The following is a 27,651-nucleotide window of genomic DNA, read 5'->3' on the forward strand; positions in this document are numbered from 1 at the left end:
AATGTCCTGTCAGGCTACTGATCTTATCTTGAAAAAAGCTTAAAAAGTCATTGCAAGTTGGAGAAGAGATGATGTTTTTCACTGTATCGAAGAGAACCTTAGGGTTTCTTTTTCCTACTGCAGGTTATTTAGAGAAATAAGTGGCTCTTGCATCTTTCACTATGTCGTTAAAGGTAGATAATAGTTCTTTCAAGTGGAGCTTATAAACCTCAAGTTTTGTGGCTTTCCACTGGTGCTCAGTTTTACAGCAAATTAACCTAAAGCTGGGGATAGTTTCTGTGAACCAGGGTGGGGATTTAACAGTGCCACCTTTCCTGATTTCAAGAATTTTTAGACATTGTGAACTGAAGGAGGCCACATGCTGTTCCATATCATCAGTTTCAGGTAGATTATTATCAAATAATTCCAAATTCTTTCACCACAGAGTCAGTATTTAGTTGTAAATGCTTCACATGAACAAAGGGCACACAGGAAATAGAAATATATTTTTATTTTCCTTCTTTCTCTTCAGATCACAGATAAAGTAGAGATCAAATAAAAGACGTTTATGATCGCTTATAAAAATGTCCTCACGACAGACTGGTCTGATATCCAGAGCCGGTGACATAATCAGATGATTCTGTGAATCTGATTCTGTCACTAAATTAAATTTAATAATATGGAAATTAAAATCCCCTAGCAGCAGGATTCTTTCCAGCTTGATGGTGGACAATAAAAAGTCCCCAAACTCCACAAAGAAAATCCTAGCTAATCCAAGTGGTCTATAGATTAATATCAGATAGAAAAGGTTAGTGCTATTTGTCTTCTTCATCTGAATATCAAATTAGTTAAAAGAAGGGGTCTTCACTAGATGACATGTTTAAGGAGTTTCTAGCTATAACAGCCAGCCCATCTCTATGTCCTGAAAGTCACGGTGTGGTTAGACAAACACTTATAACTCAAGTATTAATAAATGGTGTAAACAGGAAGTGGAGCACTCACTCACAAGTTTCATCCACATGAAACTACAGCATGTGCTGCAAACTGAAACCTTTGTTTATGTCTGTGGTCCATTTGATGACTCACTCAGTTAAACTCTGCCAAGCTACAGAGATGCATTTATCAACTGCCTAGAAAATGATTAAACTTGCTGTAACTTCCTGTTTTTAGAGCCGTACTAATGCTCTTCTAGCAGCTACAATGTATATCTTCATTTGGACACATTTAAATAAAAGTAAAGAAATATTCATACTTGGTGTCAAACCTAATTTTAATGTTACTGATACAAAACAGTGTCTGTAAACATAATCTTGAAATGGACTTTTGAACTGTCAGGTTTCTTAAGAAGTGAGTCGTAACTCCTGCTTAGTAAATGATTGACTTCTTATGTGCTGAATAGATGTCAAGTCCTCGTTTCACAGCTGGAGACTTTAATTTTTAGTAAACAGAAGGACAGGTTACACCCAGTGGATGCTTTATTAGAGTCCTTGCTGTCTTAATTCTTTGTGAAACATACTGAACAAGGTGCGTGTAACAGAGACTTTGGTTCATATTAACATCATAGCCTTACGCAGTTGCTACACATTTGTCGTGATCTAAATCTCCCATTTCATCACATCCCCCAAAAAATAAATGAGTAAAATTTGAATTACAAGTTTGCAGCTCTCAGTATATTTAGATATCAATCTAAACATTTGTGAATGTTTTTTCTGTAACTGTAAATTTAAAACACAAGTGTGTGAAGATGAAATTTGAAAGTGAAATTTTAAAAATAAATTCTCATATTTACAGCGATCGTGGCTCAAGAGTTGGGAGTTCGCCTTGTAATCGGAAGGTTGCCGGTTCGAGCCCCGGCTTGGACAGCCTTGGTCGTTGTGTCCTTGGGCAAGACACTTCACCCGTTGCCTACTGGTGGTGGTCAGAGGGCCCGGTGGCGCCAGTGTCCGGCAGCCTCGCCTCTGTCAGTGCGCCCCAGGGTGGCTGTGGCTACAATGTAGCTTGCCATCACCAGTGTGCGAATGTGTGTGTGAATGGGTGGATGACTGGATATGTAAAGCGCTTTGGGGTCCTTAGGGACTAGTAAAGCGCTATATAAATACAGGCCATTTACCATTTACAACATTTTTACCTTCACAAAGGTTCTCTAGTGGATCTAGATTTCTGTTTAAAAGACACTATAACTGCATAAAAGTATTGCCAGGAATAACACAAATCATGGCACTGCATCTGGCTGTCTTGAAAATTAAATATTCATTGCAACTAAATTATTTAGAGAAAAAATATTAATGGCTTTTTCAGGCAGAGGTTTGATTGTGACACTCTGTGACAGTATTTAGCAGTATTTGTAGCATATGAGAAAACGAGGTCACTTCTGTTTGTAAGAGAACTGCAGGTTGTGACATCAACTCAAACAGACATGGAAAGTCACAGCACCAACAACAATGGTATGTTGTGTCATCACGTTAAAGACGCAGCTCATAGCTTCACCTCGAAACACTGCAGCAGGTTGTGGCATCACCCTAAAGAGCAATGGGATCATCCCCAAACATAATGGCACCATTTTAAACACCCGTGGTATCATCTACAAATGCAGCGGCATGACCTCCACAGGCATCACCCACAAAATGTCGAGGATGTCATATCCACAGTCAGCAATGCCAAGGGATGTCACCCCCAAACACCGAGGCGAACACCGAGGCATGTTGTAGCATTTGAAGGCACCATCTCAAGTCACAGCTCAGTGTTCATTATGATCTCGACACACCCTTTCCAAAGAAATTCGACTGCACAATAATCACTTTTGATTGACCACTATTATGCTTCCACATCACAAACAAAATGCAATCTGTGTGTTTTTCTGCCCTTTGTTCATGTTTTACCACATCATGAAAAATACCTTTAGAGCAGCGGTCCCTAACCCCCGGGCCTCGGACCGGTACCGGTCCGTGAGTCGTTTGGTACCGGGCCGCGAGAGTTGAGGCTCAGGTGTGAAATGTATAGTTTTCAGGGTTTTTATCGGTTTTCAGAGTTATTTTGTTATCGTTTTTATCGTTAACTCGGTTTTCCTGGGTCTTTTCACGTGTGTTATGAATAAATTTTCTTTTTTCGGTACCGGTACTGGTTTTATTTTGTTGTATTTATCCGCGACACCTTAAAGGCCGGTCCGTGAAAATATTGTCGGGCATAAACCGGTCCGTGGCGCAAAAAAGGTTGGAGACTGCTGCTTTAGATGGGTTATGATTTAAAGCACTGCTGTATTCCTGAAAATGCTTCGGTGTATGTTTGGGTTGTTATAAAGGAAATTTCATGCCAAACATTTTTTGATGTTTCTTTTTGTTTGTTCTTTCTTCTTGTGGATTAACTTTAAACTGGACGGCTGCTTGATCTGAGGTGTGGATCAAGAAGCTTCATGTACCTCAGATTGAAACCTGTATGGTCCTGTCTTTGTTCATGATTAACTATGAGTCACACTGATAATCATAATCTGGCTGACTCACATCTACAATGACAACATTTACATAGCTCAGATCCTTCATAATTTTCTGATTGGTTGTAGTACAATAGCACAATATATATGGACCCTAGACCAGTAGGGTCCACTAAAGACAATGGGACTGAATAACGTCAATCCAAAGCCTTACACATCACAGTATATCTGCTCACTGAGCCAGATTAATTGAACTAGTGATATGGATGGTGACACACACAGAGGAAGTAAGAGACTAGGAAAATAATCCAGGATATGTCTTTCATTTCACAAGTGAAGGGAAATGTGTTTTGTTTATCACAATGTTCCAGCTTCCTCAATTACAGCTGTAGCACCGCCCACTAACACACATTGCAACAACTGTAACTGTCCTGGAGGGTGGACTCATTTCTTCTGAGACATTTGCAGGGTTTCTTCTATTTCTCTTAGAGGGACTTTCAAAGAGGAGATATTTTTCTTTGTCAACTCAGATGTTCAGGTTTATTTTGATTCTCTTAGCTTTCTGATTCACATTATTAGATGTGGTGTGCAAACATTTACTTTAAGGTAAGAAACTGTTCTTACTCAGTTGTTTTTGTCAGTCTGTGTTTAATATTTGCCAGAGAAATGTTGAAATCCTTTTCAAGTTTATATGACTTACCATATATGACTTACTGTCTGGAGATATGGGGTAATGCATATAAAACGAACACTCTTCATATTTTCAAGTTACAAAAAAGAGCTATAAGAATTATAAACCAATCAAACTATATAGAACCAACTAACATTTTGTTTATTAATCTGAATACCCTGAAATTTTATGATTTAGTTGAATATAAAATGGCACAGATAATGTATAAAGCACAAAATAACTTGCTTTGCCCCAGTACTCAGAAGCTGTTCAAAGTCAGAGAGAGTCAATATGACTTAAGGGGAACAGATTTCTTTAAGAAAAACAAGATGAGGACAAATATAAAGCAGAGATGTGTTTCTGTTAGAGGAGTTAACCTGTGGAATAGTTATGACAGTGATTTAAAAAGGTGTAGTTCATTTTCCTTGTTTAAAAACATGTTTAAAAATAGAGTATTAGAAAAATATAAATATCAAGAATGAAAAGAACAAAAAGGAGAAAAAAAACAACAACCTCTTGATTCTTTACTTTGATGTAGTTACTTATCTAAGGTGGAAAGGTTTTTTTTCTTTGTTTTGTTTGTTTGTTTGTTTGTTTGTTTGTTTGTTTGGTTTTTGCTTTGTTTTATTATTTTCTTCAAGCCCTGTGTACAGGAGCTGCATACAAAAAGATATTTTGTGAAAAGGGTTGGCGTAATAAGCAAATGCTTCAGCCAATACCTTTTGATTAGCCTTGTCTCATGCTTTCTTTCTTTATGGTAGATTTTTGTTCTGTTTTCACTGTTTTTTTTTGTTTTTTTTTTCTCACTGTTTTCACTGAGATTTGAATTTGAATGCTAATCAATAAAATCAAATCAAATCAAATCAAAGTTTAATGGATAAAACTGAGAGCTCTCTAAAACGGCTTTCCCCCCTAATAGTTTTCCTAGAGAAATCCACATACACCTCATGCTGGCTCTGTCCACCAAAACTGCATTTGTAATCAAACAGTAGTTAAAAGGCGAAAAAGTTTTAACCTAACATTTATGTCCAGCAATGTGTCGGCTGCTCAATACTCGCAAATCTATGAATGACAATGACATTATACTCTCAAGCATCTTTAAAGCAAACACTTTCAGTGTAATCTGCCACTAGAAGTCTACATGCTGGAAGTATATGAATACTTGCAGAAGTAAATAAATATTTAGAGTGCCAATGGATGACCTGGGTATCACTGTGATATTTATTTGACAGATGTGGATGTGGATTCTGATTAGTCTTAACATCATCTCAAAGCTGCATGGGTATTCAGGGGGTTACTTCCCAGAAGCATGTGACTCAATGTTACCCGATCATAATGGTGCAGCTCCTCAAACCACAAACCCCCCCTTCATGGTTGAATATGTGCCCGGCAGCTATCCTGGAGAGCCTGTTACAGGTACAGGGAACGCTGTAGTTTTTATTTTGTTAAATTTGTTTATCACAGCAATGTCTGGTGTAATTATAATTTACATTTTTTTTACAAGTTATTACAATCTCTCTTCATTCTCTTTTTCCCAAATCTTTGCTCGGATGAATTTTTGAAACAATTTTCAAGTTTTGCTCAAGAGCGAGGAATCCACATATTTTAGAGGGTTTATGTTAGAGGCTCGAGAGGTTGCAGATGAAACACGTCTTACTGGAAGATTTGTTCTACTTGAGCCTGACAACACTCAACTCCTGAAATGCGGTGTTTTGGAAGTAAGTAGTTGGAATTTGATTTATTGTTTTCATTTTTTGTAAATCTGAAGCTCTCTTATGTTTTGCCACTCTTCTCAGGATTCAGCTGTTAGTCACACAATTAATCACAAAAGAACTTTGATCCGAGTTAACTGGACTGCGACAGAAGCAGAGCAGGACATCATGTTCAGGTGACTTTAAAATTTCTGATATTCTATGGCTGACGTCCACGGTGAAAATCGAACCTGACCTGCTTCAGATTTCTGTAATATTACAATGCAACAGAAAATGAATTATATCAGCATTCATTCCCTTCTAACATATTTCAGAGCAACATTTCTTCAGCAAAGGGTAAAATTCTGGGAAAATGTGAATATCATCTTACCTCAGCGCACTACTACTACAACTACTACACCGGAAACAACTACTACACCGGAAAAAGCTACTACACCGGAAAAAGCTACTACACCGGAAACAGCTACTACACCGGAAAAAGCTACTACACCGGAAACAGCTACTACACCGGAAACAACTACTACACCGGAAACAGCTACTACACCGGAAACAACTACTACACCGGAAAAAGCTACTACACCAGAAACAGCTACTACACCGGAAACAGCTACTACACCGGAAAAAGCTACTACACCGGAAAAAGCTACTACACCGGAAACAGCTACTACACCGGAAACAGCTACTACACCGGAAACAGCTACTACACCGGAAAAAGCTACTACACCGGAAACAACTACTACACCGGAAACAGCTACTACACCGGAAACAACTACTACACCGGAAAAAGCTACTACACCGGAAACAACTACTACACCAAGCACCACAAAGGGCAACACCAACATAGAAGAAGTAAGAACCCACAGGTGGATTTGATTTTGTAACACTGTACACAAAGTGACTCATTAACCTTGCAAGAGCTTTTTTTGACAACACTGCTCCCTGTTTCTGATTTACTTTCAGCGAGCAGGTATTGCACTGATGTGTTTTGATTGTGTTTTGGTGGCAGAGATGAAAGTAAGTAGCATATTTAACGATACTCAAGACACGCACTAAATGCTATTCAGCCCCACCTTAAAAGAACAAAAAGAAATGTAATTGTGTTCTACTTCATGTCTTGTTAGGTAATATCCAATATAGGCAAAGTCTTACTGGCCAGTGAGGCTGTTTTTCATCATATAAATAAGGTAAGAGCTGGGGGCCTTTGGTGCTCACAGTGTTTTATTTTCTTCTTGTCCTGCATCTTTGTATTGCTTCCAAGAATTCTTTGAGTATGTAGTTAGTTTGAAAGCCGGGGGTTCACGGGGTGCTGGAACTTACCCCTGCTTTCATAGGGTAAAATATGGATTTTCAGGGCTTTCAAGACTGTCTAACTTATTATATGCACTGTTGTTTTTATTTAAATTTTGTAGGTGTGTAAGGTAGCAGGCAACGTCCTCTGTGTGGCTGTTGAAATCTCATCCCTGATCTTGTTTAGTATCGGTGATTCCTCCAAGGTGAGAACAACTGGTGGTGTAAAACCCGTCTCATTAACAACATCTGTTTAATTTTTCCCACATGTATTTTTAATGTGTGTGTTTATGTATTTTTTAGGTCATCTTCTTTGCTCTTGTGTGTGTGATGATAGTGATTAATTTCACTGGAACAGTAATTTTGTCTCTGGGGATTAGAAGTGGTCCTGAAAGGTACGTTTAACTTCACTTTGCATGTGCAAACATATCAACTGACATTTGTGCAAAATGTTTATTTCATTTTTCACGTTCTCTTCAAGAAGGAAGATTTGTGAATACGCTGCCAATGTTTGTTTTGTTATCCATAATATATTTACAAGTAAGAAAATTCTTATACTTGTAAATTTAAGAGTATTAACTTTACACCATCAAAAAAGAGTTTGGACTTTTTTTGTGGAAGTAGTTGCCACTGCCTTTACATTGCTCTGATATTATTTCCATGTTTGTTTTGGGCCAGTTGCTGTCATATTTCTTGGTGTTATGGAGAATGAGTGCGGAAATAACGTGAGGGACTCTTGGCTTCTGAAAGTGATGATTGCTTTCACAGTATGGGATTTCCTGAATGTAATCTGGATTGTCATTTTGAGCAGTGAAAAACGAGGTGAATGCCTTGTGCCTGTCTGAATATAAAAATCTGCATCAGATACAGCATCAAATCTAATGAGGAATAATAATATTAGTATTTTTCTGTTACAGGCCATTTAGGAATGAGCGAGAGAAACAAGCAGCAAGTTCATGTCTGTTTTTCTCATTTCCAGAGGAGACTCAGAGATGTTGTTGTTAATATTGTGTCAGTAATCCTCTTCGCTGGAGCCATTTCTTTTTCTATAGCCATCATTGTTGGTATATTTACTTGTCAGAAACAATAGTTTTGTGGTTTGTTTGAATCACAATCAGATTTCTCTTACAGTTTATATATAGTATGGTTACATCACACTGATCATATCACACTGTTTACCTGCTGCTTCCTCATTTAATGCAAGTAGTGCTTGAGGGTCTTATTTATTGTATCTCGTAATTTTTCAATACACCAGGCAGACTACACAGACTGCATATTGCTTTAGCACACTACAGGGGCGATTCTAGGATCAGAGCTTTGGGGGTGCTGAGCACCCAGAGAGCTGCCCAGCCAGGCAAGATAAACTTTACTCGTCACAGTGAGACTTCTTCCCCGTCTCTGTCAGTCCCTGCATCCCTAAATGTCTCCAGTTGTCCCGAGTTCTCTCTGACTGTCTCCTTGGTGCAGTTAAACCCCTGTTCCTCCCTGTCCTCATCGTCTGTTGTCTTCGTCTCTGTTATCAGTCATCATAATTTTACCATCTCTGTGCAAGTCTGCAAATTTCTTTATTAAATCATGAAATTCTTAAATTCATCAAGTCTCTCTGTGCCTGGGTCCTCGTCACAAAACATGACATCACTGTTTTGTACATTTTAACTCAATTTAATCCCCACATTTGTAAAAGAAAAGCAAAACACTTTTTTGAAATGTCTGTAACAAATCTGATAAAGGTTATTTAAATGCTGCAAAAGAAGAATGGATTGGAATAAAAAAAAAATATCCTAACCTTAATTACTGGGGAGAATAATGAATGATGCTCACAGTGAGCAAAAAGTAAACTGAGTGTATTTTCTGGACAGAGATTCACTTTTAATGTGTGTGTATCATATAATACAGATACATAAAAAAATACACTCCAAAAATAGAAGAGTCCTTAAAATATTTTTATATTTTTAGTAGTGCGACAGACAAACAGCAAAAAAAAGTAAATCTTTGGGCTAAAAACGCCCCTGGCACACTATATAGCTTGTTTTTCATTTTCAAGGGAAGTTTTCCTAACGTAGGTTAAATTAATTCTCATCAAAGTTAAGCAGTACTTTGAGGATGAAGTTAGATCCACCTGTGTATTGCCATTTCAAAGCCTTGCCGTGTCTTGGAGGCATTTTCTTGCAGTCAGATTAAGAAAAAAAGCCTAATGAAAAGCCACACAGAACAGACATTATTAGGCAGTGTATATTTAACAGTGGAGAGAGAAGACAATTTCACATACCCGGGGCTTGACATCACACAGGACCTGTCACACAAACACTCTGAAGATGCTCAAGAACTTCTACTCACCATCCAGAGCCAAAGTGACCTTCCCAACACTGCATATCACATCACTGTACATGCACTCAATAACAAAATAATGTATTTCAATAATTTTTTTTACTGTTCACTGTAAATCTGCACACTGCTGATTTGCAAACCTTTTTAATTTCCATATTTAATTTGAGGTCATTCTTGTATTTTTAATGGTCGAGAATTGCACAGCAGTAAGCGTTTCACTGCATGTTGTACTGTGTATGATTGACAGGTTTGAAGGAGGGGTTGGGTGTATTCTTCGTGGTCCACCATATCTCAGAATTCATAGCGCGGCTCAGCCAATTCCAGTTTCCAACAATGGCGGCAGCTACTTAGTTTTAATATTACTCTGTCTGGATCACAAAAAAAAACCTCTTACGATATTTTCAGGCCAGAATGTAGCTGTGTAAACTTCAAATAAATGCTCTTTTCATCAAGACCACTTGAGGAAGTGGAAGTGGAGCACTCACTCACAAGTTTCGTCCCCATGAAACTACAGCATGAGCTGCAAACTGATGTCTCATGATTCAGCAGTAAAATGGCTTTTCTTTTGTGGTATTTCACTTTGAGTTCAAAACAATAAACCCACTGCTGTGTAAAAGGTAGCCTTTGTTTATGTCTGTGGTCCATTTGGTGACTCACTCAGTTAAACTCGGCCAAGCTACAGAGATGCATTTATCAACTGCTTAGAAAATGATTAAACTTGCTGTAACTTCCTGTTCTTAGAGCCGTACTAATGCTCTTCTAGCAGCTACAATGTATATCTTCATCTGGACACATTTAAATAAATGTAAAAACATATTCATACTTTGTGTCAAACCTAATTTTAATGTTATCGATACAAAACAGTGTCTGTAAACATAATCTTGAAATGGACTTTTGAACTGTCAGGTTTCTTAAGAAGTGAGTCGTAACTCCTGCTTAGTAAATGTTTGACTTCTTATGTGCTGAATAGATGTCAAGTCCTCGTTTCACAGCTGGAGACTTTAATTTTTAGTAAACAGAAGGACAGGTTACACCCAGTGGATGCTTTATTAGAGTCCTTGCTGTCTTAATTCTTTGTGATTTTGGTCCATATTAACATCATAGCCTCACGCAGTTGCTACACATTTATCATAATCTAAATTTCATTTCATCACATCCCCCCAAATATTTAATTTGAATTACCAGTTTGCAGCTCTCGGTATATTTGTGTAGATATCAATCTAAACATTTGTGGATGTTTTTTCTGTAACTGTAAATTTAAAACACAAGTGTGTGAAGATGAAAACTGAAAGTTCACTTTCCTCCCACACATTCTTGCATTTAGAACATTTTTACCTTCAAAGTCCTGGACTGGATCGGGATTTGGTAACTGTGGAGGCAATCTGAGTACAGTAAACAAGTTTGAGGTTAACAGCTTTGTTACATGGTGTGTTGTGTTTTTTAATGCAGGTGGCTACATTGTGGTCATAAACAGTTACAACACTCAGGTAGACTGTGGCATTTAAACAATGCTCAACAAGTGTTAAGACTCTAAAATATGCCAAGAATTATGTCGCCACCAACACCTTGACCGTTGAGAGAAAGAAGGATGGATCCATGCTCACACGTTGTCTATACCAAATTCTGACCCTACTGTCACAACATTACAATACACTCATCAGACCAGGCACCATTTTTACAGTCTAGTTGTCTGGTTTTGCTGAGCCTGTAAGAACTGTAGCCTCAGTTTCATATTTGTAGCTAACAGTAGTAGCCTAGCTCATTATTAACATAAACAATTAGACAATTCACTCCTCTATGTATCAAAATTATCTTTATTGATAATATTCAGGTGTTTATGAGTGCTCAGAATAACAAGAGGAATGAGATGTATGACAGGAAACAGCACAAACAAGTTCACATGTTGTCATGTGCGCTAGTATAAATGACTGGAGAAAGTTTTTACTCTAATTAAATACAGTGTATTCTTCATATGTGTTTAAGGCACAGTCTGGGACGAGCTAATCAGTATTTATCCAAAATATTTTTACAGATATAAACCACATTGCGAGTAGCTCACAATGTGAAGTGACAACATGTTCAAAAGACCATTTAATATCAAATCCACATATACACAGCTTTAAAAAAATACCTCAATCCAGGAAACATGACACAAATATACATATTTAGAAAAAAGCAAAGAATATAAAATATTCACCTTAAAAAGCTGTTGCTCAAAAAGACAGACACTTAAGTCAAAACCAAGCATTTCCAGCACTCACACAAAAAATAAAGAATTAAATGAAGTCACCTGGTTGTCTTGGACAGCAGAATAAAAGATGAAATATGAATTTTCACTGAAAACAAAACTTTTTTTTTTTTTTTTAGTTCCAGTAAAGAAAAGCTGAGGATGACGGAAAAAATGAGATGGTCATTAAAAGCTGCTGAGAAACGATGCAGGCTTTAACAGGCAACAAAAAATTAAACAGCTCAGTCAGTCTGTGTTTCGTAGATTGCATGCACATGAGAAAAGATTATCGCCACACTTGTGAAGTGGAATGATGGTGTAACACTGTAACCTCTTTTAACATGCATGCATGAGTAAAAACTGTTTAAATTTTTGTGCAGTCGAACCAAATCATATGCGTTTGACTTCAATTTAAGTACAATGTAATCTCTGAGAGAAAGAGAATAACACAATTATCGAATGCTGTAAATGAATTATCACAGCACACATCATACTTCCACGTTTTTCCTTTCTCGTAGCTCCTTCTACAGTGCAAAGAAGAATCAGGCAGCTTGGTTTTTTTAGCATCCTTTCTTCTCCACCTCAGACACCACAGGCAGGACAAGATGGGAGATGCGACTCCACAGACCACCAAACATATCATTATTCATTATATTATACGTTTTGCCACTGGTGTCCACCAGCCTCTCCTTAAGATAGTCTTGCACCATCTCTTCCACCTCTTTTAAACCCTTTTCCTTCGGGATCTCATCTTGAGGCAGCAGCACAGAAAACAACAAGAAAACCCGCTTATATGCGGAATTCTCGTGGTCGCAGTAGCGATAAAAAATGAGAGTGGAGCCTGGTGGCAGCTCTTCCAAACGATGAATGATGGCCACAGGTTTTTCTCCCTCAAACGCTGCTTGCAGCTGACTGTCAATGTCTAACTTCACCTTATCACTGTCCTGGCCTGCTTTGCTTTTTCCATCAATGTCAAGGAAAGAGGCATTGAGGGCAGATGAGAAGGAAGCAGCCAGACCCCGAGCAAGGCACTGCAGTGTCCTCTCAGCCTTCTGTCCTGCAGTGAAAATCAGACTGACTGGCTCAGAGGGATGGGCTGTTTTAAGGTGCTTCTCCAGGTGGATTTTGCTCAACTTCCACAACTCAGGCCGCTGACTGGGGAACTGAGTCTGAAGATCAGACAATTGATCAGCAAACCTTTCTGGCTTCACAGCCCTGGATGACTGCCCTCCACCACGTTTCATGTCTTGGAGTAATGGGATGATCTTGTATATCAGCAATGTCCCGATCACAAATAGTACCAGGAGAACTAACAGGAGAACTACCAGCCGAACTAAACCCCACAAACACCACGTGAACCCTTTAATAACACAGAAACAAAAGAACACACAAAGTTAATAAATAATGTTTAAAAAGCATCATCAGGTCTAAAGATAATAATTAAAATGACAAACTTACCTCTAGAGGAATTTCTGGGGCGTGTCTTGGTAGCAACAGGTTTCTGTTTGTCTTTTAATAAAAGAAAACATGATTATATTAATGCACAGATGTCACCACTATAGCAGGTGTTGCAGAGAGAGAATACTGAGATAAAGCAGCAATACCAGATTCTTTGGAATGAATAGTCTCTTTTCTTGGAACGTTATTCATACGTCTCGGATGCACACTTGGGGTAAGGTGGTTAACTTTGGATAAATCTGAAGATGAGGCTAAATTTAGAAAAGAAAACATCTTTTCAAAGATCAAAAGTCATCACGCAGACGCTCAACCTTTCTATACAGAATATGAGCAGCACAATACCAGCGCTCTGGGCTTTGAGCATCATCGTCCTCTTGTAGTCTGCCATGCTGGACGGCTTGAGAGCCGGTGAATGATGTCTGTTCACTGTCGCGCTGATCTGTGCGACAGGCTTGGTGGGGGGTGCAGGTGCTTTAGGTGCTGGTGTTGCTGAAACTAAACAAAATAGGTTAGGTCAAATAACTTAGACCATAATTTAACACTCTGAATGTCAAGGAAGATGGAGCATTTTTCTACCTTTCTTGGATTTCATCAAGTTGGGATCCTCAGTCTTAAGACTGGGTCTGTAGAGCTCATCAAGCACTACACGGGGATTTAAGTTCCTATCTCCGAGAGCATCTGTGTTAAGCAGAAGATTTTTAAGATAGAATCCTAATAAAGTCATAAAAGAAAAGTAACTTAACACAAAGTGTATTTGTATATTATTATATGGCTTATATAGTGAAAATAAAGTATTGGTCCAAGATGTTTGCCTTTGTTTTTATTTTAATTTTTTTTTATTTAAATGTGATGCATTCTCAATCATCCAGGTAAGTAAATCTCCAAAGTCTGATTCTGTTCATCTGGACGTAGTGTTTTCAGAGGGAGAATCTCCAATTTCAGCTGACTGCAGGTTTCCCCAACCTTATAAACAGTACATTTGCATAGTCATAGTTTCAGTCATTTAGCAAATGTACTGTGTAGAAGATTTTGGAACAGGTTGATGAACAGAATCAATCTTTGGACATTTAAATGTGGTGTTTTGATAACTTAATTCAGTCCTGTTTTATTTACACTTTATACAGCCTCCCTATGTTTTAAGTTACTGTATTATCCATTTGTTCTTTACATTTAATAAAAATAAATTAAAAGGGAATATTATCTAATCTCTATGATTTATTTCATAATGAATGTTCACTAGTTGTAGTACAAACCTTTGTGTATGTTTGGCAGATCAGTGACTTTAAAGGAATCCCGTTCAATATCCATTTCCTGGTCTTCATTTTTCTGAATGTCTCCAGATGATTCCTCAACATCCATCTTACTTTCAGCGCTCTCGTCAAACACTGCTTCTTCAGCATCCAGTCGGCTCTTCTTGCTAGGGGACTCTGTTAGGTAATAAATAATAGACACGGATTGTTTGTTTTTTAACAGTGCCTTGAACAGTGAGGGTAACTAAGGGTAATCAGCCATTAAAATTAGGCAAATACTTAATTCCAGCAACTAACCTCCATCTTCAAAGTCAGGCTCCCCATCTTTGGTACCATTAACTGATGTAGGAGCATCAGCAGCGTCAGCTTGTGCTTTTTTTCTTTTGGTCCTCTTTATAGGCTGCCTAGGAGTTGCCTCAAAACTCGACCCTTTGGAAGACAGGATTAGAAATGAGTATATCACATGGACAGCTCAGGATAAGTTATTTAGAGAAATAGCGAGGCAAGGCTGAGATAGTTTGGACAAGTGCAGAGGAAGGATAGTGAATATACTGGGCAAAGGAGGTTGAAAATGCAAATGCCAGGCAGGAGGAAAAGAGGAACACAAAAGAAGAGATTCCTGGATGATGTGAAGGAGGACATGCAGAGCTAGGGACAGGGCGAAAAAGACGGAGATGATCCCCTGTGGGGACCGCTGACAGGAGCAGCCAAAAGAAGAAAAAACCCTGAAACAGAACTGGTGTCCAGCCAGCCTCCATTTTGCTTTGTGTTCCCTATGTATTCTAGTATTACGGCAAGAGACGCGGAAACCTGATTTCAAAATAAAAACCACCTTCAAGTAAATGTAGCTTCAACATTAACCCTCATTTCAAAATAAAAGCATTCGAAACCTAATTGCAAAATAAAAGCTTCGAGTTAATTTGCAGATATGTTAAGTACATAATAACAAATATCATTTAGTCTTGTTTACACACTCTAATGTTACATCCAAATGACACACCCGTGTACTCCAGTAGCCACGTCAATGCCATGTTATTTTGGATTTCACAGTAAAAGCCTGTGAATTTTCATTTTTGAACTACTCTGTCATTGACTTCAGAATGCTCTTAAAAGGAAAACTCATATTTCCACAGACTAGTTGCACTCAATATCAAGTCAGTCCAACCTTGCTTTTCACAGTTTGCCCATATATCAGTGTGTTTAGCGGCTTAATGAAACGTTGATCCCTGTCACTGACCGCCAGTGCTAAAAGCGAAAGTCAGTTTGTGATTTTAATTTCGCTGCTGCTGTAAACTGTTTCGAGACACAGCGCTAAAAAACAAAACACAAACAAACAACAACAACAAAAAAACCCTCACACAGATAATGGCTAATATGTAGCAAAGCATTTCAATGTAAGGAGATAACTCATTGGTTTTAAAGTTGTGCCTGAACTCGTACCAGGAACTGAAACATTAAGTTAATTTTAATACAGATTCCTATCTGAGGATCATTTACACCGGTGAAGCCTGCTAACATTAGCCAAAGCACCGATCCAAATCTGATTTTCTTTTAAACTTGTGAGTATGAGGGAGCTAATTCCGATGGCTAAGCTAGTTAATTGACATACCACTCGAACAGTGCTCACCTTTACCTGACATCCGTCGTGTCGATCTAGTCATGGGACGAGAGAGCTTATCTTCAGAGTCTCTGGTATCCATTTGTAACTCAAATTCAATTGAGCAATGCCAAACAACTTCAACTAAACAATGCGACGTAGCATCGCGCGCACAAACAAGCTACAATCACTGGACTTCCCTGTAGCTGGGGGGACATTTCTTGACAGGACACCGTTGCCGCCCGGAAAATAGTGCAACGTTTAGTTATCTCGATAGAAACAAAGGCACTGTTAAACGTTCCGCTTCAGAATTTAGTCTGCTATGAGTGCCACACATGCTAACTGAAAGCTAAGGAAGCGTATGATCTACGGCGATATGATCCGTGACATATTTGGTATGGAGCAGTAATCAGAAAAGCGTATCGTTATGACTTTTGAGTTACACGAAGGCATTTTTTTTTACAATAACACCCAAGTAATGCTTTGGTAACTGTTGGCTAAATTAGCATCACTCTGGCTGGGCTAGCTTAGTTATCTTTTGTCACTTAAATAGCTAGTTCTCTTTAATTATGGTTACCAACAATTTACGTTTCGTGCATGTCATTAGAGCTTAGTTCCCGGCGAGTAGTTATTTCTCTCGCAATAATTTATACTAGCTTTTCTTCGGCTTGCTTACTGTCACCTCGCAGCAAGTTCAGTTTCGATTTAGTAGCAAAACGTTATTTAGCAAATCCACGAAAGCACAGCCACAAATTAATACTTCCAAAATGCAATGTACATATTTCCTTTTTATTTAGTGACAGTTTGAAAAGTTCAGGAGCGTAATGGTTGTTCTCGTTCTTCTTTAACTTTAGCGAGACTGCCTTTGAGCTTGGCTCTGTTGACATGCACGTAAGCAGATTTACATTATTTGTTTGGACCTTTGAACATGTGACGACAAACTGTAACTCGTGGCTTCGCATAAAAAAGAAAAACATGTAATGTTTATTTGTTTTATTCACGCTTGAACCATCCAGTGAACCCTAAGTGAAGAAAAGGAAGACCATCTACCTAAAGACATGGAAATGGAAGTCCCCAGTCCGAACGCAGCAGGTAAAATTCTAATATTTCTACGTTGCTCAGCCAGTGTTTGCTGTTTGGTGGTCGACTCGCTGCATTATTAAAGCAGTACAGACATAACTAATGTTTATCTCTATTTCAAGAAATACTGAACACATGTACGGTTAATATTTGGCATTTACTTCAGTTATAGCATGTTTCTGAACTAAAATGTTATTTGTTTCTCGTGATGAAATGTAAATAAATACAAAAAAATCAGTTATAACCAAGATCTGTATAGAACAAATATGTTTATCTTGAACATTTTTATCACTATTAAGTTTTACTTTTTTGAACCTTTTGAAAAGATTGAGAGAGAGAGAGAGTGAGTAAGCATTGTAAGGATAGCACATATATTTATTGCACCAATGTAAAATAATTAATGAAAATTCAAACGTGTTTTTTGCAGAAAGGGTGCAAAAAAAGGTACAATGTTGTAATGAAGAACATAGGATTTTGGAATTCGTACCATAGGTGCATCTAATAAAACCTTGGATGAGTTTGAATCTCAGTGATCTCAACTTAAGGTCAAGGTCGGAGGTCAAGTTTTCTGAGAATGTTCCATATCTCACCTATTGTCAGTCTTATTGTTCCAAGATTAAAAGGGGAATTACTGTTGCCCTGGGCTTTGTTAAAAGAAATCTCCATTAAGGATGCTGCAGATGCCTGATCCAAGATGATTTTTGGGGCACAGTAATATTAAATATGTAGAGATCGGAAGTCCTAGGTTGCTATGGAAGTTAAACTATTTTTATTTCAACAGACACAAGTCAAACCACGACACAGGGAGCATCTGAAACAACTGTTCCACCAACCCAAGATAAACAAGATGATCGGATAGATGGAGGCGAAAGTGAGAAAAAAGAAATCTCAGTCTCAGTCTGTCAGCCTGGAGACCGTGAGTCTGACCTTTCTGAAACATCACTGATTAGAATTCTTTTTTGCTTCAGTCAGCTAACTTTCTGTGACTCCACAAACAAAACTGTGATTTCTTTTTTACAGAGTTCAGTGAAGGTGAAGACGGATCCTGTGAGAACTTAGACAGTGATCAGGCTCATTTTCAGGAACACACAGTTACAGCAGGTAAATTGTTCAACCGTTCAGAGTCAAGAGAACATTTGTTACCAAATGTTTCTACTGATCAAAAATTGCTTTGATCCTGTTTAATCAGCCACAGCTTTACCATCTCAACCTGCTGACTTCAGTGACACTATTCAAGGTAAGGAAGGAATATTAAAGAGACCACGTGTGGGATCTTGAATAGATATGACAGATTTCATGGGCAATTAACATAAATGAGTCACGTGCTTATTGCAGACAGGGATTTGTCTAAAAAAGAGGTGCGACCTGTTGCAGAAGCACATTCTCCCGATAAGGACAGCATATTATTATGGATTTATTTGAAAGACAAAGTCTATATTTACTTTGGTTTAAAACATACATTTAGCCTCGTTGTTCTAAGATTAAAAAGGAAACTACTGCTGTAATAAAAGTTTTCTAGTCATATTTAAAGATGAAGCACTTGCTTAATCTTATGGGACACAAGAATCAGAAATATTTAAAGATCCAAAGTCTTAGGATGTTGTGAAAGTTAAACTGTTTTTATTTCGTTAGATGAAAGTCGCGTCACAACGAACAAACCATCAGAATTAACTTTACAAATCCCAAATGACAAAGCGAATGACCAGGGCGATGAACCGGAACCTGAGCTAAAGAAAAACAACTCAGATAATAAATTTGGAGATGGTGAGTCAGAACTTTTTGGAACATCACGGATTAGAATTTGTTCCTTAAACTTTTTGCTTCAGTCTGCTAACTTTCTATGACTCCACGAGGAAACTGGAAGTGTGTAAGTTGTTTTTTCTTTTCTTTACCATCTTTTATTTGTGTAAACTTGTTTTTTCCCCGTGAACAATTTTTCAGCTTCAGAGGAAAGACAGCAAGAACCTGAGAGCCCAACACAGCAGTTAGATGACCACGGTAATAATGTTGAAAACATCGGTCCTACCACCCCAGAGGCTTCAGGTCAGTGTTTCTGTCCAAGTGTTACAGCACATAATTCAGATATTAGTCAACAGTCAGTTATATTATATACCCCACTTTGGAACATCATCAACCAGCATTGTTTGTCTTAGTTATTAGTCATTTGTAAGTTTTGTTACTGCTGTGCTCCTAAAATGGCCATATTCATTTTACAAATCTTGTTATAGACATAAGTCTTGAGCCACCCCTCATTTTTCCTCCTTTCTTTTTTCTTCCAATGAGGCAGACTTTATTGTTAAATAGCAATGACAGAGCTTTCCGGGCTTTCTGAAGGAGTTTTAAAACGTTTCTTTGGACACTGAGTGCTTTTTCACTCATTTTCAAGGATGAGCCGCTGTTGTAACAGACAACAAAGAACTGATTTTGAATTGTATTTTAGGATCTTTGTTACTTTGCTAAAAATATATAATTTTTTTCCACCTGAGCTCTAAAATATGCTAAAGATGGGCATTTTGCACTAAAACAGGTGATTCCCAAAGAAGTGTTGAGATCAAACTTGGCATACTCAGCATGGTGTGTAGTGTGTTCTTGTAAGGTGAAGAAGTGGAAGACAAAAGAAGAAAAAGCAGGACTCTGTCTTCCTGTGTTCCAACATATCGCAGCTTTTCTTTTTGTTGCTGCTGGACTTAGAACAGATTTTCAATGATCAGGATGATTTTTATCCCTCAGCCATAAAAAGCTAATGGGGTATCATCGGCACCCTGCCGGGTGGGCGGGGCTAGCACCCAGGTTTTTGAATGTGATAACGAGAATGAGGCGACATAGGATTTTGGAATTCGTACCATAGGTGCATCTAATAAAACCTTGGATGAGTTTGAATCTCAGTGACCTCAACTTAAGGTCAAGGTCGGAGGTCAAGTTTTCTGAGAATGTTCCATATCTCACCTATTGTCAGTCTTATTGTTCCAAGATTAAAAGGGGAATTACTGTTGCCCTGGGCTTTGTTAAAAGAAATCTCCATTAAGGATGCTGCAGATGCCTGATCCAAGATGATTTTTGGGGCACAGTAATATTAAATATGTAGAGATCGGAAGTCCTAGGTTGCTATGGAAGTTAAACTATTTTTATTTCAACAGACACAAGTCAAACCACGACACAGGGAGCATCTGAAACAACTGTTCCACCAACCCAAGATAAACAAGATGATCGGATAGATGGAGGCGAAAGTGAGAAAAAAGAAATCTCAGCCAAGGACAACACAGACTGTCAGCCTGGAGACCGTGAGTCTGACCTTTCTGAAACATCACTGATTAGAATTCTTTTTTGCTTCAGTCAGCTAACTTTCTGTGACTCCACAAACAAAACTGTGATTTCTTTTTTACAGAGTTCAGTGAAGGTGAAGACGGATCCTGTGAGAACTTAGACAGTGATCAGGCTCATTTTCAGGAACACACAGTTACAGCAGGTAAATTGTTCAACCGTTCAGAGTCAAGAGAACATTTGTTACCAAATGTTTCTACTGATCAAAAATTGCTTTGATCCTGTTTAATCAGCCACAGCTTTATCATCTCAACCTGCTGACTTCAGCGATACTATTCAAGGTAAGGAAGGAATATTACAGAGACCACGTGTGGGATCTTGAATAGATATGACAGATTTCATGGGCAATTAACATAAATGAGTCACGTGCTTATTGCAGACAGGGATTTGTCTAAAAAAGAGGTGCGACCTGTTGCAGAAGCACATTCTCCCGATAAGGACAGCATATTATTATGGATTTATTTGAAAGACAAAGTCTATATTTACTTTGGTTTAAAACATACATTTAGCCTCGTTGTTCTAAGATTAAAAAGGAAACTACTGCTGTAATAAAAGTTTTCTAGTCATATTTAAAGATGAAGCACTTGCTTAATCTTATGGGACACAAGAATCAGAAATATTTAAAGATCCAAAGTCTTAGGATGTTGTGAAAGTTAAACTGTTTTTATTTCGTTAGATGAAAGTCGCGTCACAACGAACAAACCATCAGAATTAACTTTACAAATCCCAAATGACAAAGCGAATGACCAGGGCGATGAACCGGAACCTGAGCTAAAGAAAAACAACTCAGATAATAAATTTGGAGATGGTGAGTCAGAACTTTTTGGAACATCACGGATTAGAATTTGTTCCTTAAACTTTTTGCTTCAGTCTGCTAACTTTCTATGACTCCACGAGGAAACTGGAAGTGTGTAAGTTGTTTTTTCTTTTCTTTACCATCTTTTATTTGTGTAAACTTGTTTTTTCCCCGTGAACAATTTTTCAGCTTCAGAGGAAAGACAGCAAGAACCTGAGAGCCCAACACAGCAGTTAGATGACCACGGTAATAATGTTGAAAACATCGGTCCTACCACCCCAGAGGCTTCAGGTCAGTGTTTCTGTCCAAGTGTTACAGCACATAATTCAGATATTAGTCAACAGTCAGTTATATTATATACCCCACTTTGGAACATCATCAACCAGCATTGTTTGTCTTAGTTATTAGTCATTTGTAAGTTTTGTTACTGCTGTGCTCCTAAAATGGCCATATTCATTTTACAAATCTTGTTATAGACATAAGTCTTGAGCCACCCCTCATTTTTCCTCCTTTCTTTTTTCTTCCAATGAGGCAGACTTTATTGTTAAATAGCAATGACAGAGCTTTCCGGGCTTTCTGAAGGAGTTTTAAAACGTTTCTTTGGACACTGAGTGCTTTTTCACTCATTTTCAAGGATGAGCCGCTGTTGTAACAGACAACAAAGAACTGATTTTGAATTGTATTTTAGGATCTTTGTTACTTTGCTAAAAATATATAATTTTTTTCCACCTGAGCTCTAAAATATGCTAAAGATGGGCATTTTGCACTAAAACAGGTGATTCCCAAAGAAGTGTTGAGATCAAACTTGGCATACTCAGCATGGTGTGTAGTGTGTTCTTGTAAGGTGAAGAAGTGGAAGACAAAAGAAGAAAAAGCAGGACTCTGTCTTCCTGTGTTCCAACATATCGCAGCTTTTCTTTTTGTTGCTGCTGGACTTAGAACAGATTTTCAATGATCAGGATGATTTTTATCCCTCAGCCATAAAAAGCTAATGGGGTATCATCGGCACCCTGCCGGGTGGGCGGGGCTAGCACCCAGGTTTTTGAATGTGATAACGAGAATGAGGCGACATAGGATTTTGGAATTCGTACCATAGGTGCATCTAATAAAACCTTGGATGAGTTTGAATCTCAGTGACCTCAACTTAAGGTCAAGGTCGGAGGTCAAGTTTTCTGAGAATGTTCCATATCTCACCTATTGTCAGTCTTATTGTTCCAAGATTAAAAGGGGAATTACTGTTGCCCTGGGCTTTGTTAAAAGAAATCTCCATTAAGGATGCTGCAGATGCCTGATCCAAGATGATTTTTGGGGCACAGTAATATTAAATATGTAGAGATCGGAAGTCCTAGGTTGCTATGGAAGTTAAACTATTTTTATTTCAACAGACACAAGTCAAACCACGACACAGGGAGCATCTGAAACAACTGTTCCACCAACCCAAGATAAACAAGATGATCGGATAGATGGAGGCGAAAGTGAGAAAAAAGAAATCTCAGCCAAGGACAACACAGACTGTCAGCCTGGAGACCGTGAGTCTGACCTTTCTGAAACATCACTGATTAGAATTCTTTTTTGCTTCAGTCAGCTAACTTTCTGTGACTCCACAAACAAAACTGTGATTTCTTTTTTACAGAGTTCAGTGAAGGTGAAGACGGATCCTGTGAGAACTTAGACAGTGATCAGGCTCATTTTCAGGAACACACAGTTACAGCAGGTAAATTGTTCAACCGTTCAGAGTCAAGAGAACATTTGTTACCAAATGTTTCTACTGATCAAAAATTGCTTTGATCCTGTTTAATCAGCCACAGCTTTACCATCTCAACCTGCTGACTTCAGTGACACTATTCAAGGTAAGGAAGGAATATTAAAGAGACCACGTGTGGGATCTTGAATAGATATGACAGATTTCATGGGCAATTAACATAAATGAGTCACGTGCTTATTGCAGACAGGGATTTGTCTAAAAAAGAGGTGCGACCTGTTGCAGAAGCACATTCTCCCGATAAGGACAGCATATTATTATGGATTTATTTGAAAGACAAAGTCTATATTTACTTTGGTTTAAAACATACATTTAGCCTCGTTGTTCTAAGATTAAAAAGGAAACTACTGCTGTAATAAAAGTTTTCTAGTCATATTTAAAGATGAAGCACTTGCTTAATCTTATGGGACACAAGAATCAGAAATATTTAAAGATCCAAAGTCTTAGGATGTTGTGAAAGTTAAACTGTTTTTATTTCGTTAGATGAAAGTCGCGTCACAACGAACAAACCATCAGAATTAACTTTACAAATCCCAAATGACAAAGCGAATGACCAGGGCGATGAACCGGAACCTGAGCTAAAGAAAAACAACTCAGATAATAAATTTGGAGATGGTGAGTCAGAACTTTTTGGAACATCACGGATTAGAATTTGTTCCTTAAACTTTTTGCTTCAGTCTGCTAACTTTCTATGACTCCACGAGGAAACTGGAAGTGTGTAAGTTGTTTTTTCTTTTCTTTACCATCTTTTATTTGTGTAAACTTGTTTTTTCCCCGTGAACAATTTTTCAGCTTCAGAGGAAAGACAGCAAGAACCTGAGAGCCCAACACAGCAGTTAGATGACCACGGTAATAATGTTGAAAACATCGGTCCTACCACCCCAGAGGCTTCAGGTCAGTGTTTCTGTCCAAGTGTTACAGCACATAATTCAGATATTAGTCAACAGTCAGTTATATTATATACCCCACTTTGGAACATCATCAACCAGCATTGTTTGTCTTAGTTATTAGTCATTTGTAAGTTTTGTTACTGCTGTGCTCCTAAAATGGCCATATTCATTTTACAAATCTTGTTATAGACATAAGTCTTGAGCCACCCCTCATTTTTCCTCCTTTCTTTTTTCTTCCAATGAGGCAGACTTTATTGTTAAATAGCAATGACAGAGCTTTCCGGGCTTTCTGAAGGAGTTTTAAAACGTTTCTTTGGACACTGAGTGCTTTTTCACTCATTTTCAAGGATGAGCCGCTGTTGTAACAGACAACAAAGAACTGATTTTGAATTGTATTTTAGGATCTTTGTTACTTTGCTAAAAATATATAATTTTTTTCCACCTGAGCTCTAAAATATGCTAAAGATGGGCATTTTGCACTAAAACAGGTGATTCCCAAAGAAGTGTTGAGATCAAACTTGGCATACTCAGCATGGTGTGTAGTGTGTTCTTGTAAGGTGAAGAAGTGGAAGACAAAAGAAGAAAAAGCAGGACTCTGTCTTCCTGTGTTCCAACATATCGCAGCTTTTCTTTTTGTTGCTGCTGGACTTAGAACAGATTTTCAATGATCAGGATGATTTTTATCCCTCAGCCATAAAAAGCTAATGGGGTATCATCGGCACCCTGCCGGGTGGGCGGGGCTAGCACCCAGGTTTTTGAATGTGATAACGAGAATGAGGCGACATAGGATTTTGGAATTCGTACCATAGGTGCATCTAATAAAACCTTGGATGAGTTTGAATCTCAGTGACCTCAACTTAAGGTCAAGGTCGGAGGTCAAGTTTTCTGAGAATGTTCCATATCTCACCTATTGTCAGTCTTATTGTTCCAAGATTAAAAGGGGAATTACTGTTGCCCTGGGCTTTGTTAAAAGAAATCTCCATTAAGGATGCTGCAGATGCCTGATCCAAGATGATTTTTGGGGCACAGTAATATTAAATATGTAGAGATCGGAAGTCCTAGGTTGCTATGGAAGTTAAACTATTTTTATTTCAACAGACACAAGTCAAACCACGACACAGGGAGCATCTGAAACAACTGTTCCACCAACCCAAGATAAACAAGATGATCGGATAGATGGAGGCGAAAGTGAGAAAAAAGAAATCTCAGCCAAGGACAACACAGACTGTCAGCCTGGAGACCGTGAGTCTGACCTTTCTGAAACATCACTGATTAGAATTCTTTTTTGCTTCAGTCAGCTAACTTTCTGTGACTCCACAAACAAAACTGTGATTTCTTTTTTACAGAGTTCAGTGAAGGTGAAGACGGATCCTGTGAGAACTTAGACAGTGATCAGGCTCATTTTCAGGAACACACAGTTACAGCAGGTAAATTGTTCAACCGTTCAGAGTCAAGAGAACATTTGTTACCAAATGTTTCTACTGATCAAAAATTGCTTTGATCCTGTTTAATCAGCCACAGCTTTATCATCTCAACCTGCTGACTTCAGCGATACTATTCAAGGTAAGGAAGGAATATTACAGAGACCACGTGTGGGATCTTGAATAGATATGACAGATTTCATGGGCAATTAACATAAATGAGTCACGTGCTTATTGCAGACAGGGATTTGTCTAAAAAAGAGGTGCGACCTGTTGCAGAAGCACATTCTCCCGATAAGGACAGCATATTATTATGGATTTATTTGAAAGACAAAGTCTATATTTACTTTGGTTTAAAACATACATTTAGCCTCGTTGTTCTAAGATTAAAAAGGAAACTACTGCTGTAATAAAAGTTTTCTAGTCATATTTAAAGATGAAGCACTTGCTTAATCTTATGGGACACAAGAATCAGAAATATTTAAAGATCCAAAGTCTTAGGATGTTGTGAAAGTTAAACTGTTTTTATTTCGTTAGATGAAAGTCGCGTCACAACGAACAAACCATCAGAATTAACTTTACAAATCCCAAATGACAAAGCGAATGACCAGGGCGATGAACCGGAACCTGAGCTAAAGAAAAACAACTCAGATAATAAATTTGGAGATGGTGAGTCAGAACTTTTTGGAACATCACGGATTAGAATTTGTTCCTTAAACTTTTTGCTTCAGTCTGCTGACTTTCTATGACTCCACGAGGAAACTGGAAGTGTGTAAGTTTTTTCTTTTCTTTACCCTCTTTTATTTGTGTAAACTTGTTTTTTCCCCGTGAACAATTTTTCAGCTTCAGAGGAAAGACGGCAAGAACCTGAGAGCCCAACACAGCAGTTAGATGACCACGGTAATAATGTTGAAAACATCGGTCCTACCACCCCAGAGGCTAGTCAAACTGAAGATCCACAAGTTACTAGCGGTAATCTGAGTACATTTGTTCTTTTTTTTTGTAATAGTTTTTTTTTTTTAATAATTCTTTTTGTTATGAAGTAGATGTTTAAATAACACAGGCCTTTTCTCCGTAGGAAGTGGAAAATACTTGCTAGCAGTTGCTATAGTAGTGGCAATTGTTGCTATCGCGCTGCATTTTCTTCAGCCAGAATCTCCGCCTCAGACGAATGATGTACCGAAGATAGACGTCTTCCTCAGGCAGCTGGAAAAAGTAAAGACTCTGTTTCCTAACCAGCGTGCTGAGCTCTGGAATAGGGGCAGGATCCACCTTAAGAGACACCTTCAGACCACACAGCCCACGGAGCCCGTGAGTCTGATTCTCACTGCAGGCCTCAGAGCTGAGAAGACGCTGAACTGCCTAGCTCGGGACCTGGCCTCCGCCTACTCTTCTGCCCTGAACGCCTCCGTCCTCCACATAGATGGAGCCAGCAAAGCCAGCCAGGACAGTGACCACGTCAAACTGGACATTGACAGGAAGTTGCAGGGAGCTTTTGATGGAGACAAACCTGTAGCCGTCATTCATCGCTTTGAAGAGCTACCTCCGGGCTCCACGCTAATTTTTTATCGTTATTGCGACCACGAGAATGCCGCATACAAGAAAACTTTTCTGATCTTCACTGTACTGCTGGGGGAAGAAGACGAGATTCCTGCTAAGATTAGCTTGTGTGCTGTTGAGGAGATGGTGGATGACCACCTTCAAAAAAAATTCCTCACTCATGGCCACCCAGTGTCTTTTGACATGATGGACCTGGACAAATATGGTGGACTGTGGAGTCGTATTTCTCACCTTATCCTCCCCGTGGCAGCAGAGCAGAGAATAGAGCTTGAAGGGTGCTAGAGAGCAGAAGCATTCATTCTAGTCTGAACTTTTAATCTGGGCACTAAGCTGGGTAATTCATCATTTGGGAGGTAGTAGACCTCAAGGATATTGAATATACAGAAGTGGACTTTCAGAATGAATGAGAATCATTATGGTATGGGATTTAAAGTAATTTCTCTGATCAGATGTAATTATGAACAGATAATTGTAAGTTTATTTGGTCTCTGCATTATATTTAAAATTTTGAAGGTAATTTCTGCATTTTAATAAATACTTGGAGTCACAAGATAGAAGGAAGAACAATTCTTTTGGTATCACGGCAATGGGGTTTTTAATTGTTATTGCAAATGTCTTCTGTGATTCGGAAACTTGCATGGCACCAACATGCCTTAACTGAACATACAAAGTCCTTTTTGTCTATATGTATATGTACACGTTACACTACGGGATAAAAAATGAAGATAAGTACATAAATTATATGTGCCTTAAAGTAAAAAATAAACGCTGAAGAATTTTAAATGTCTTTTGTGACTGGAATGAACACTGTTGCCACCAGAGGGCAGCAAATCCACATCTGAAACTTGTCTCCAGCGTCTGTGAAAAGGCTTGGTGGCATTTTGAA

General features: G+C 38.4%; 3 protein-coding genes across 13 annotated transcripts; 2 read left to right on the top strand and 1 right to left on the bottom strand.

Moving 5' to 3' along the window:
• The first annotated feature begins 3,829 nt into the window (after positions 1-3,829).
• On the top strand, positions 3,830-10,263 carry LOC147300982 (uncharacterized). The gene is made up of 12 exons (XM_086283024.1): positions 3,830-4,012; positions 5,309-5,492; positions 5,652-5,794; positions 5,873-5,964; positions 6,103-6,637; positions 6,749-6,802; positions 6,910-6,972; positions 7,198-7,281; positions 7,379-7,470; positions 7,557-7,615; positions 7,754-7,897; positions 7,993-10,263. Exons 1-12 carry the CDS (start codon positions 3,986-3,988, stop codon positions 8,163-8,165), a joined length of 1,650 nt encoding a protein of 549 aa, XP_086139150.1. The 5' UTR covers positions 3,830-3,985; the 3' UTR covers positions 8,166-10,263.
• Positions 10,264-11,193: 930 nt separating this feature from the next.
• Positions 11,194-16,218, bottom strand: LOC147300983 (uncharacterized). Of its 2 annotated transcripts, none has more exons than XM_086283453.1 (8): positions 15,972-16,218; positions 14,636-14,767; positions 14,342-14,515; positions 13,665-13,766; positions 13,431-13,583; positions 13,235-13,339; positions 13,089-13,139; positions 11,194-12,990 (listed from the first exon to the last, which is right to left on the bottom strand). In XM_086283453.1, the coding sequence occupies exons 1-8, from the start codon at positions 16,036-16,038 to the stop codon at positions 12,191-12,193; spliced, it is 1,584 nt and encodes a 527-aa protein (XP_086139579.1). In that variant the 5' UTR covers positions 16,039-16,218; the 3' UTR covers positions 11,194-12,190. The 2 variants fall into 2 exon arrangements, with proteins under 2 accessions (XP_086139579.1, XP_086139578.1); XM_086283452.1 differs by having other exon boundaries at positions 15,966-16,218.
• Positions 16,195-27,548, top strand: LOC147300984 (uncharacterized). 10 transcript variants are annotated; one of them, XM_086283439.1, is made up of 23 exons: positions 16,195-16,330; positions 16,952-17,027; positions 17,797-17,931; positions 18,036-18,116; positions 18,205-18,252; positions 18,648-18,779; positions 18,957-19,058; positions 20,153-20,296; positions 20,401-20,481; positions 20,570-20,617; positions 21,013-21,144; positions 21,322-21,423; positions 22,518-22,661; positions 22,766-22,846; positions 22,935-22,982; positions 23,378-23,509; positions 23,687-23,788; positions 24,883-25,026; positions 25,131-25,211; positions 25,300-25,347; positions 25,743-25,874; positions 26,049-26,177; positions 26,284-27,548. In XM_086283439.1, the coding sequence occupies exons 2-23, from the start codon at positions 16,994-16,996 to the stop codon at positions 27,045-27,047; spliced, it is 2,844 nt and encodes a 947-aa protein (XP_086139565.1). In that variant the 5' UTR covers positions 16,195-16,330; positions 16,952-16,993; the 3' UTR covers positions 27,048-27,548. The 10 variants fall into 10 exon arrangements, with proteins under 10 accessions (XP_086139565.1, XP_086139570.1, XP_086139571.1 ...); XM_086283444.1 differs by having other exon boundaries at positions 24,883-24,972; XM_086283445.1 differs by having other exon boundaries at positions 22,518-22,607.
• Positions 27,549-27,651: the final 103 nt, after the last annotated feature.

The sequence above is a fragment of the Aulonocara sp. 'chitande type north' Nkhata Bay genome, linkage group LG23, assembly GCF_057382095.1.
Source record: "Aulonocara sp. 'chitande type north' Nkhata Bay isolate Kocher_YH1m ecotype deep benthic linkage group LG23, A_spYH_male_GT1.1, whole genome shotgun sequence".
Lineage (NCBI taxonomy): Eukaryota > Metazoa > Chordata > Actinopteri > Cichliformes > Cichlidae > Aulonocara > Aulonocara sp. 'chitande type north' Nkhata Bay.

What these genes read in the sequence shown, in the direction of transcription:
- LOC147300982 (XM_086283024.1), top strand. Translation starts at nt 3,986, where the DNA reads ATGTGGTGTGCAAACATTTACTTTAAG. An exon ending in GAGCAGGACATCATGTTCAG is followed by an intron (nt 5,965 to 6,102) that starts GTGACTTTAAAA and finishes AACATATTTCAG; the next exon opens with AGCAACATTTCTTCAGCAAA. An exon ending in TTTTGGTGGCAGAGATGAAA is followed by an intron (nt 6,803 to 6,909) that starts GTAAGTAGCATA and finishes ATGTCTTGTTAG; the next exon opens with GTAATATCCAATATAGGCAA.
- LOC147300983 (XM_086283452.1), bottom strand. Translation starts at nt 16,038, where the DNA reads ATGGATACCAGAGACTCTGAAGATAAGCTCTCTCGTCCCATGACTAGA. An exon ending in TCTGCCAAACATACACAAAG is followed by an intron (nt 13,767 to 14,341) that starts GTTTGTACTACA and finishes TGCTTAACACAG; the next exon opens with ATGCTCTCGGAGATAGGAAC. An exon ending in CTTGATGAAATCCAAGAAAG is followed by an intron (nt 13,584 to 13,664) that starts GTAGAAAAATGC and finishes TATTTTGTTTAG; the next exon opens with TTTCAGCAACACCAGCACCT.
- LOC147300984 (XM_086283439.1), top strand. Translation starts at nt 16,994, where the DNA reads ATGGAAATGGAAGTCCCCAGTCCGAACGCAGCAG. An exon ending in TACCACCCCAGAGGCTTCAG is followed by an intron (nt 23,789 to 24,882) that starts GTCAGTGTTTCT and finishes TTATTTCAACAG; the next exon opens with ACACAAGTCAAACCACGACA. An exon ending in AGATAATAAATTTGGAGATG is followed by an intron (nt 25,875 to 26,048) that starts GTGAGTCAGAAC and finishes ACAATTTTTCAG; the next exon opens with CTTCAGAGGAAAGACGGCAA.